Source organism: Macaca fascicularis, chromosome 11 (assembly GCF_037993035.2).
Source record: "Macaca fascicularis isolate 582-1 chromosome 11, T2T-MFA8v1.1".
Classification (NCBI taxonomy): domain Eukaryota; kingdom Metazoa; phylum Chordata; class Mammalia; order Primates; family Cercopithecidae; genus Macaca; species Macaca fascicularis.
This window is the reverse complement of record NC_088385.1, coordinates 95,083,919-95,096,110: the sequence shown is the minus strand read 5'-3', so window position 1 is coordinate 95,096,110 and position 12,192 is coordinate 95,083,919. Positions and strand designations below refer to the sequence as shown.

The 12,192-nt window shown below is 34.5% G+C and overlaps 1 protein-coding gene across 6 annotated transcripts in view; it reads right to left on the bottom strand.

The window, feature by feature from the left end:
• TMTC3 (transmembrane O-mannosyltransferase targeting cadherins 3) overlaps positions 1-12,192 on the bottom strand; it is a 55,025-nt gene that overhangs the window by 37,601 nt on the left and 5,232 nt on the right. For all 6 annotated transcript variants that reach the window (XR_012420474.1, XR_012420475.1, XM_045365681.3 and 3 more), the window contains exons 2-4: positions 10,949-11,165; positions 5,893-6,111; positions 5,024-5,123 (exon numbers count right to left, since the gene is read on the bottom strand). Coding sequence is in view for 2 of the 6 variants with exons in the window: in XM_045365681.3 (XP_045221616.2) it covers positions 5,024-5,123; positions 5,893-6,111; positions 10,949-11,165 (536 nt within the window). In the remaining 4 variants the exon portion in view is untranslated. The remainder of the gene's footprint in view (positions 1-5,023; positions 5,124-5,892; positions 6,112-10,948; positions 11,166-12,192) is intronic.

The following is a 12,192-nucleotide window of genomic DNA, read 5'->3' as shown; positions in this document are numbered from 1 at the left end:
CAACCCCATCAAAAAGTGGGCAAAGGATATGAACAGACATTTCTCAAAAGAGGACATTCATACAGCCAACAGACACATGAAAAAATGCTCATCATCACTGGCCATCAGAGAAATGCAAATCAAAACCACAATGAGATACCATCTCACACCAGTTAGAATGGCAATCATTAAAAAGTCAGGAAACAACAGGTGCTGGAAGGATGTGGAGAAATAGGAACACTTTTACACTGTAGATGGGATTGTAAACTAGTTCAACCATTATGGAAAACAGTATGGCGATTCCTCAAGGATCTAGAACTAGAAGTACCATATGACCTAGCCATCCCATTACTGGGTATATACCCAAAGGATTATAAATCATGCTGCTATAAAGACACATGCACACGTATGTTTATTGCGGCACTATTCACAATAGCAAAGACTTGGAATCAACCCAAATGTCCATCAGTGACAGACTGGATTAAGAAAATGTGGCACATATACACCATGGAATACTATGCAGCCATAAAAAAGGATGAGTTTGTGTGCTTTGTAGGGACATGGATGCAGCTGGAAACCATCATTCTTAGCAAACTATCGCAAGAACAGAAAACCAAACACCGCATGTTCTCACTCATAGGTGGGAACTGAACAATGAGATCACTTGGACTCGGGAAGGGGAACATCACACACCGGGGCCTATCACGGGGAGGGGGTAGTGGGGAGTGATTGCACTGGGAGTTATACCTGATGTAAATGACAAGTTGATGGGTGCTGACGAGTTGATGGGTGCAGCACACCAACATGGCACAAGTATACATATGTAACAAACCTGCACGTTATGCACATGTACCCTAGAACTTAAAGTATAATTAAAAAAAAAAAAATCTTATAATCTTATTAGGCCAAAACCACCAATACTAATATACTAGATTATATTATATTACAATGCTAAATTCAACAAGAAATTCATAGAGGAAGAAATCAGAAGATGGTTATTGACAAAACAGGCTGGACCTAATGTTGGCCCTTGAAGGATATACAGGACATGGAAAAACTGGGAAAGGTGGATGCATAAATAAAGAAATAGGGGTGAGAGTAAGCTAGGCGAATGAAGGATGTAGAAAATAGTATGAATGGATGTGTATGTCTACATAAAAACTCGTAGGAAATAACAGCATTGAAAGCAGATATTTTAAACAGTTTAAACAGCCAGTTTGGCATATATTTCACTGAATCTTAAAGTCACTCTATGGAGTAAGAACACGGATGTAATCATACCCATTTTTAAGATGAGGAAAGAATTGTAGAGGTATTTTTAAAAAAGTAACAAAGAATAAGGAGACCAAGACTTCATGGTTCTTCTGATTTTAAATTCAGAGCTTCTCAGTAATTTGTATTTCTACTCTAAGGAAGAAAAAGCAGTTACCTTTTATAACCTTGAATTCAATCTCACCAACTAAGAGTAATAAATGCAAATGCTTTACTGAAACCAATCACTTCAGTTATTCAGCCTCTAGTGAGTATATGACTATATAAACACTTTTACAATCAGATCACCGTGGTTAAAAGTTACTACATGTGATTTTGTCCAAAACAAGTACATCTGGTAAATAAGTTAAGGACACTTAAATCCATTCCCATTTCAAAATACAGGCTTCTAAACTAACTCTACATATGTAAAAGAAACACATCTTCATCCATCACTTATTCAAACAGTTATTTTAAGTATCTACTACATTTCAAGGGTATAGGGAAGTGAGACAAGTATGATATACTCTGTCAAATGGTGACAAAGTGTAAGTGTTAAGAAGAAAAGAAGAGAATGAAGGGAAATAAAAATAGCACCACTGGGAAAGATGAGTAGTGATATTGATGACATTTAAGTGGATATTTAAGCAGAAACCTAAAGTAATAAAAAATCAAGTATGAAGGCCCTGAAATTGGATGACCATATTTACAAAAGGGGTATGGGACATGAATAATATAGAAGTAAAAATGAATATAAATAATTACAACTTGAAAACCTTTGCACAGGCCAGTGTATACTAGATACAACAGGGAATACAAAGATGATGAGGAAACTGTGGCTTCAAAGGTAAAATTACTAAGAGTACAAAGTATCACAGTGGTCAAGAGGATAAAGACAGGTCCAAGGTAGATTTCACTATTTTTTCAATTAGAATTTAAAATATATTATATTCATTCACTTGCTTATTTCTTCAATATACTCATACTAATTACCTACTGTAAACTAGGAATCATTCTAGGAAATGAAGATCAAAAAGTGGAGAAAAAGTTACCTACCCTAATGAAGGTCACACTCTACTGTGAGAAAGCAATAAACAAAAGAAAAATGTAAACTACGTATTTTCAGGTTAGAAATTAGTATTTTCAGAAATGCAAGTTAAAGGTATAGAAAACAACATTACCCTGTTTTTGTTTTGGTCAAATGGTGAACTAGATTGATCTGTGGTCCCTTCCCCAAAAATCAACCCTAGAAAAAGATAAGTAAGAGGGAAAAATACTTTCTAAGACACACTTTTTTTTTTTTTTTTTTTAAATAAAAACAAAAACAAAAAACCTCCTTGGCATTTCAAGGTTACTTTAAGCATGCGTGGTTCTGTGAGTGTTATGAGGGATTACATTTAAGGTAGAAGATAAGAGTAAGAATTTTTTTTTTTTTTAACTTTTGTTCTATCCTCTCCTGGCTGCTTTGAGTAGATCACTATCTGCTCCATTACTGCAGAAATCCACAGCTACAATGGCTAGTGGGTGTTCCAGAGGTAAAAGCAGAGCACTTCAGAAGTCTTGATGGGGTAAGAGGTAGATATTTTTTAAAAGGTACAAACCAACCAATCACTCCTAGGCAGTAACTTCCACAGAGCTACCATTTAAATGCAGAGGGATGGTACACTGACCCCTTAATGCTGATTCTCTTAAAGAAAACAGAAAGCGTGCCTAGTAGTACTGGTAGGAAAAACAGTGATCCACAGTAGTTCTGCGGAACCTGGAACTTTACATCCTGGTTTATAATTCCTTTCATCCCTTCAGACTCACAGGTTGAACAAAGAGTGGCCCTGGCCTTTCCTTTAACAGGCACAGTGGTTTATAACTTTAGAATAACATGTGGCTTGAGCTCACAAGCCAAAATAACTAAATATCTAAAGGATACAACAATCATAAAACAGAGAGAACAAACATAATAACATATACTACTGAATCAGAGTTACTTAAAGAGACAAACCAAGAATTTCAAATAATTCTTTTTTCTGAGATGAATTCTCCCTCTGTCGCCCAGGCTGGAGTGCAGTGGTGCGATCTCTTTTTGAGACGGAGTCTCCCTCTGTCGCCCAGGCTGGAGTGCGGTGGCGTGTTCTTGGCTCACTGCTACCTCTGCCTCCTAGGTTCAAGTGATTCTCCTGCCTCATTCTCCCAAGTAGCTGGGACTACAGGCACCCGCTACTATGCCCGGCTAATTTTTGTATTGTCAGTAGACGGGATTTTACCATATTGGTCGGGCTGGTCTTGAACTCCTGACAATGTGATCCACCTGCCTCAGCCTCCTAAAGTGTTGGGATTACAGGTGTGAACCGCTGCACTCAGCCCAAGTAAGTAATTCTTAAGGAAATAAGGCAAGATATTAGAATTGTGAAGAATAAGAAATCATTAAAAAGCACCAAGCACAAGTATTTGGAACAGAAGATATAATATGGTGAAAAGCTATTTCAGTTAGAACAAGGAAGGCTTTTCTAAGACAGAATACTTAAGCTGAGGCCTGATAATAAAGAGTAGTATATAAATGAGACTACTACATAAAGATCTAAGGGAAGAAAATTAAATAATGGGAAATGCAGGTATAAAGGTGGGTGCTCTGCTTGTTTGAGAACAGCAAGAAGGTCTAGCTAGAGTGAAGACAGCTAGGGCAAGAACGGCAGAAGATATGATAAGACAGGTAATCGAGAGCCTAATTATAATCCAGTAGGTCACAGTATTTTCTAGCTTTACCATTCAGGTTTTGGTGAGGATGGTACTTAAAGAGGATATTGGTTTGTAATTCCATATTAGTTACTAAAGTACCTCTTACTACATGATGGACTACACAGGTAGGGGACTATTATTATCCACATTTAACAGATAAAGAAATGTAAGCACAGAGAGGTTAACTTGCCTGATGTATTACAGTGAATGGAGCAAGTAAATAAACAGTGGAGCTAAAATTTGAAACCAGACTCTTTAGTCCATGCTTTTAACTATTATGCTATGCGGCCACTCAAACTGTTTTAAGAAGGCATTATGCAGAGCAGCAAAGGCCACCCTACTTATATTACAACTCCAGAACACTCTAAGTTGTTCGGGTAAATCATGTGTTTCTTGAACCTCAGTTTCCACACATAAAACGAGGCTTCTTGTCATGAGTACCTTGGAACTACAGTGAGAAAATCCACCCCCTCCCCAAGAACTTAAAGGTTTGTGCCCACTGTGCCCATACTCTAAAAAAATCATTTTTATTGCCTGGAACTTGTTTTCTGATAATGCCAGGCATCATTAAGAGTAATAAGCTAATGTATACGAAGCACTTTCCAGGGTAGGTCACAAGGTAGGAGCTCAGTAAATAGCTATGATCAACACACAATAAAAGTTATATTCTAGGAGGCTTTTAACCTTGCCTAAACGATATCACAGTCTACCAGGTGTTATTTATCCAAAGACAATTGAAATACCGGTATCTATATCATTTATAGATAACAGAAGATGGAACCAGGACTAACTCTAAAACTCCTCTACTCTAAGGTTATTTGGTTTTTAAAATTAGATCATATAAAATCTATTAACTCATGATAAAAATATGAATTATATACAAACTTCCTAAATACTAGCAATGTTACATATTTCATATTTTCACATACGCTAAAGTAAAACAATATATAAAGATAAATCCCAAATGTGGTATATAATGTATTATAAGAAGCACTAGGAGTAAATAAAAATTCCTTAATCAAGTTTTAGCACTATTAAAAAAAATCAAATGTTAGACACGTACCTATGGAATTGTCTGGTCCTTTTGATCTGGTATATGATAAAAAAGCTGCTAGAAAAAAGATAGATGACAAAAGTTCTGCTCTTCCAACAACTCCCGTTACCTAGAAAAGAAAAACGAAGGGGGTCCATATTAATAAAGAATATCTTGAAAAATTACTATATATAATAGTAAAAATACTTTAATTTCCATAACTTTTCAAGTGCACATTTGTTTCTTAAATATTCTTTTGGTGCCCTCAGGTGGTGAATTTGTGAATCTTACATAAATAGAAATTTATTAGTGACTCTTAACAGTTTATAATTTTTGTAACTTATTTTGAAATAATAAGACTTATAGGAAGTTTCAAAACTAGTACAGAGAGATCCTGTGTACTCTTTATCCAGCTTTCTTCAATGGTAACCATTTAAATATGGTAGAATATCTAGAACTTAAGTACTTCTTACATATTTTCTTAAAATATGAAGTTCTTAATATACAAAGGCATCATAAATCCAAAAAGTTATACCTCATAGATCTGAAAACTAAAGTTTAAAAAGACAATAAACTTTAAAAAGTCCTTAGAAATTCTTTATTAAAAAAAGTGAGCAAAGAACTGTATTCATGTATATATTTCTAAATAGATTTTATATTCTTGAATGAAAAAATGTTTATGTTTCAAAAATTTTAAATTTAAAAATTTTACACAGTAAGAAGTTAGACTTTGTGTACTAGAAAGTTAAGAATTAACTGTACGAATTTAACAGTCTTCAAATATTTGGATTAAAGTCAGGGTTAATTTTTTTTTTCTTAAAAATATATACCATTATAATCACTGTGCAGGATTTGTAAAAAAGAAAAAAGAAAACAAATCAATTCATAGTTTTACTTACTGCTTCTGTGTGTATTGGGTGCACTGCAAAAAGTAAAGAAGCAATCACACTACTCTTGTTGTCCAGAAAAAGTCTGCATACTTTGAGAAATATCACACTAACCACAGCATGAAAAATCATATTCAGGAGATGATATGACATTGGTTTTAGTTCACTTAACAAATAATTTAAGCGAAATGTCAATACTGTTAAGGGACGGTAAGACTTGTGGCTTCTCTCCTAAAAGGAAAAAACAATCAGTGATTATTAAAGTACCTTGGTCCAACAGGGTACAAAAGTTCATCATTGCATTTACCATTAAAGATATCAATATCTACATTTTACTGAAAAATAACAATAAAATATGAAATGTCCTAAGAGTAACACAAACATAAAATAGAATTTTATAATCTGTGTTTTTCTATTTCCTTAGTCCACAAACAAGGTTAATTTTCTCCTTGATTTACAGTGGTCAGAGAACTAACAGTAAAAGAACATTTGACTATTAATCCTCTTCAATATAACGGTTTTTTAAAAAAGTGAGACAATGCCGGCATTGGTTAAGTTAGAGCACAGGATTCTCTCCAAAGCCTGCCTCCATATCTATTAGCAATACAAAAGTTGATATAACTACTGGCTAGATCTTCAAAAGGAAATGTAAGAACAGAATGCTTACCAGTTCAATTAAAATAGTGATGACTCAAAAAGGTACTGTCTAGTTGTTTTATGAAAAAAATCTCCATAATGTATAAATCTGAATATATTAAACTAGAAATTCCCAAATTACAGAGTAATACAAGAGTAAAAACTTTCTTAGAATATGAAAATAGACATCTTTCTTGTAGTATTCTCCTTTGGCAATAAATAAAATTTCATGTGAAGTACTGACTTTCTTTTTAAATTATAAGTTACATTTAATCAGAAATACTTCTTTCCCTAACACAAAACCAAACCAGATTTAAGAATAAAACACACAGTTCAAATATATATAAAATATTAATCATGCTTTTTTTTTGTAGTTTTATACAAAGGGCATTGGCATAGTTTGGATGTTTGTCCCCTCCAAATCTCATGCTGAAATATGAGGAGGTTGAAATGTTGAAGGTTGGGCCTGGTGGGAGATGTCTGGGTCACTGGGGGTGGGTCCTTAATGAATGGTTTGGTGTCTTCCCCACTGTAATGAGTTCATGTGAGAGCTGGTTGCTTAAAAGAGCCTGGAACCTCCTCCCCTCTCTCTTGCTCCCTCTCTCACCATGTGATACACCTGCTTCCCCTTCACCTTCTACAGGGAATAAAACTTTCAAGGCCTCACTAGAAACCAAGAAGATACTGTTGCCATGCTTGCCATAGTGTGCAGATCCATGTGCCAAATAAACATCTTTCCTTAAAAATTACCAGGTATTCCTTTATAGTAATGCAAAACAGACTAATATAGGCATCCATATTCAGCTTCTTTGCTCTTCTACTTCCTATCGTATTTTGCTGTAACTTTCTGGCACACGAGTAGACTTAAGCCTGTTCATCCTTACTAGGGAACATTAGGAAACACAAACAATAAATCACATTTTGAAATTAGGAACATTTTAGTATCTCTGTACCGACTATATACTCCATGATGTACTATCTACTTAAAACGTTCTTTCCTGCTTGACTAATTCCTTTACATCCTTCAAATTTCATCTCAAGCATATAAAGCTATTTTTAAGGCACTGTATTGAACTGATATGATTTGTACCAGAAAGTAGAAAAGGACTCTAGAAACCCTTTGAGTACCTGAAATGTCACTGTGGCTACAAAGGAACATATATTCCAGATGAAAGGATGAACTCAGAAAGTAGAAGGGAATATGTATTTTGAATTGCAATATACACAATTGTTCAGTTAGGTCTATTAGACATATATATACTATAGGTGATGACCAACTAACAGACCAATTATTAACATAACCAATTATTCACATAACTCATTACGGATCTATTTCAGATTCCACTGTGACAAATCATCAGTCCATTAGGTATCAAGTTTACTTTATGAAAACACCTAGGGCCATTACAGAAAAAACAATTCAAATCATTATTACTTTCGGGTATACTTTAATACTTCAATAATTTAATAATTTTTTCTTTAAAAAAATTACTCATGATATTAGTTGGCAACAAAAATATACAACAGTATAATGAACGAATAAGCTAACAGTTCCCTGTTAATGTGAATCTCAATAGAGGGATGGCAAAATCATAACGAGATAAAATATTTGCAGAAGTTACCTTAGCACAAGCTACTTTATAGGCCAAATGCCAGAGGAAGGTGGCTCATTACAGTCCCCTGGCTCTCAGCCACGGCTATACCAAAGAATCAACTGGATGACTTAAACAAAAAGCCCCACCCTCACCTGCACATAAAACAACAACTAAACACACACACATACAAAATAAGACAAAAATATTGATACCTACATCCCACTCTGAGATTATCTGAAATAACAGGTTTGGACAGAGCCTTGGTAATATGTTTTCATTCTTTAAATGCCCCAGGCAAATTCTAATATGGCAGTCAGGGTTGGGATCCAATGAACTATCAATAAATAGAGTAGCACATATCTATAGCATAAGCCTACTAAAGAGATAATCTAAACACTGAGAGGTTCACAGGAATCCAAAGACCCCTAATATGGCAGTATTCATATGGCTTAGGAGAATGTCCTAAGCCCAAAATGTGTTCTTAAGACCTACATTGGCACAAAAATTCGTGTAAGATACACGTGGACACGTATCTTCTAGGCTATCATTACTTGATGATATCAACGTTTAGATCTTTGAATATGATAATTCCAGGCTTATCACGAAATCTATGACACCTAAGAACTACCCAGAATAATTTTTTCCTAGTGTCACAATTACCTTCAGGGAGAGAATATGCCCATTAGAAAATACAAGGAAACTACACTCTTCACTCTTAATAAACTGTTATTCTAGTTTGTTCATCCATTCTGTCAGAACATATTATGAGTCTTCTTGTTAGTCCGTCTGCTTATGGGCTTTCTGAACAAAATCAAATTTTCAATCTACACAGCTGAGAAAATCAGGGATCACTGACACCATGGTATGCGATATGTGTGTGTCCCTGCCCAAATATTATATAAAAATGTAATCCCCAGTATTGGAAGTGGGGCCTGATGGGAAATGATTAGATTATTGGGGTGGATTTCCTATGAATGGTTTAGCACCACCCCACTTCGTACTATATTAGCTATAATGAGTTCTTGTGAGATATGGCTGTTCAAAACTGTGTAGCATCTCCCACCTTGCTCCTCTTGTTCCTGCTTTTGCTATGTGAAGTGCCTGCTCCCGCTTCCCCTTCCGTCACGACTGGAAGCTTCTTGAGGCCTCCCCAGAGGCAGATGCTGCTATGCTTCTTGTACAGCCGGTAGAACTGTGAGCCAATAAAACCTCTTTTCTTATAAATTACTCTGTCTCAGGTATTTCTTTATAGCAATACGAGAATAGCCTAATCTAGACAATAAGACCATTTAATATGGCCAGCTAAACTATCAATTCAAAACCTCAACATTATGACTAAAATCATAACAGATACTAGTATAAATTGAGGGAATGGACACATAGTTCTGAGGGTCTCTGGAGATCAAAGGTAGGTATAGAGGACGACAAGCTGTCTAGAATAATGTATAATAGGGCCATATTTTCCTCCTTATTATCAAAAGATTTTTTTTCAAAAGCTAGAATTGGGTGAGAACAAAAAGGCAAATAAATAAAGTCTTCTTACTAAATAAGACAAAATAAGTATATGTGCTTGTGATCAGAGGAATGAAAGATTCCATCCCTAACCTTGAGAGCCTTCCAAATTTGGGGAATGGGGAAAGAGGCCACAATGACCGAGAAACATATCGTTAACATTGCCGAGAGTTACATGTTATGTTTCAACAATTTATTCAATATGTATGTTCCAGGTACTGTAGATAAAGTACTTTACTTATTACTTGAGACTTAAATGACTTATATTTTTATTCTACTTTCCCACCTGGGAAATTTAGGTTTATTAATATAGAATTTTAGTTTAGCAATCAATATCCGTCAGAAATTTGAAGCATTACTCTCTTTTTTATTTTGGAAAGGAATTATCCTCTTTTACAGATCAGGAAAATGACTTTCCATCTGAAAGATGTATTCTCACGCATTTCACACAGCTAGTATGTGACATAACTAAAATTAGAATCCATTCTATATGATATCAAGCTGATAAGGATTTAATCCCAAACAGTTTAACAGTGAGTGACCTTCAAAACAGTAAAAATACCCTCATAAAAATGAACCATATGGACATATGGATGAATAAAATATTAAACTATTGAACTAAACTTTCAGGTTCTCAATATATAACCTAAATTACTATTATGTAAGAGATAGGACAAAGATTCAAAATTTGTAATAACCACTTTTTCCGCAAGAGAAATTGGCAATATGTGTACTTACTATTTTTACCCTTAAAGTCTTATCTATTTATATTGAAGTTGCTGTATTTTAAAATGTTAAAATATATCACATCTCTTTTGCCTTACTCATAATACAGAAAAAAGAGAAATAAAGTCAATTAGCAAGAAATAGGCATGTATTACACTTATTACTCTCCCTATACATTTGGTTTTCACATAAATATATATTATTTTTAAGAAGTTAAGCCAAAACTATCTATTGGGTACTATATTCACTGTCTGGGTGACAGATCGGTACCCCAAACATCAGCATAACGCAATATACCCACGTGACAAACCTATACATGTAGCCCTCTATCTAAAATAAAAGTTAAAAAAAAAAAAGAAAAAAAAAAGCAGGCGCCAAGGTACACAGGCAAAGATATAATCAAGTATTGCTCTAAAGAAGATAACCTCATCCTCAGCTTCCTATTCAATTTATTACAAACATGTTACATTTCATATAACAATTTTAGGGTTAAAAATCTGTAATTGCTGTGATGATAACGTTGATAAAAAATTAGAAGTAATAAAATACCAGAATATTTCAAAATCTGAGACATGTACAAGTAATATATAAATACTTACCTCAGACATAGGGGTTCCCCAGAAGTCATTTTGAAATAAAGTTTTTAAAGGTGTAGATGGATGCAAGTCTTTGTTATCCAGTATTGCTGAAACATCATCAAAAACAAAACCACAAAAGAGGCTGTTCCAATAGCAGGCAGTAACCACACCTACTATTAAGGTTATTTCTTTTAGGTTAATATCAGCCATCTTTTCTATAAGCACTTCTGGACAAAAACTGGAAAAAAAATCATAAAGATAAAATAAGGAACATATTTATTCCAAGTAAGTTTAATTTTAGTAGGTAGGTAAGTAATTGCATATTAATTCTCCAGAGAAAAGCTCAGCTAAAATGCCATCCACTTCTAAGAAGCATAAGCTAATCACCTGTTAAAACTTAGCCCCCTCTCTTACTAGATAAAGCCAAGTAAACTTCTCTCCTATTCCAAGGAAGAAGAATGGAGATTTCCTCTGTAAAACATAGGGTCTCTGATAACAGGGACACTATGTCAGCCCCCTCTCTTACTGGATACAGCCAAGTAACCTTCTCTCCTATTCCGAGGCAGAAAACTGGATATTTCCTCTGTGGATTATTTAAAACATAGGGTCTCTGATAACAGGGAAAAGGCAGCATATTGAAAATAAAGGTTAAGTTAAAAAAAGTCTGTCCATATATTTTAGGTTGAGACCCTCCATCCCTTTTCTATTGGGCACAAAATTCCATAAAACTTTGCAACACTGCGAACAGTTAGGATTCTAAAAGCTTCTGGAAATAAAAAAGGTTCCAGAGTAAGAATCAGGAATCAAAAATCATTTTTTTTTTCACCCAAAATGCTGTAAGCTAGAAACAAAACAAAACAAAAAATTCCCTTCCAAAACAAAAAAAGAGCAATGTTTCAAACTTCTGAGGAATATTGATTTCTAAACTAATTCTATATTCATAAACCTAAATTTCCCACATGGGAAAGCAGAATAAAAACCTAAGTCACTAAAGGTCTCAAAAAATTTACCTCTGATGTTCCTTTTCAAGAAACTCGGGGAAAAGGTACACTACTAAAATGTAGCAGTATATTAAAAAACAAAGATACAGAAATCAGGAAATGGGATCCAATATAAGACAGCTATATAGACATGTTATAATTTAGAAAAACCAAATGGAACAACTCAGGATATCTATCTTTGGGTAGGTAAAAATGAAGTTTTGTGTACAGGTCAGAAATCTCTCTTCCCATAAATAATCTCAGGCCACTGGTTTGGTAACATCA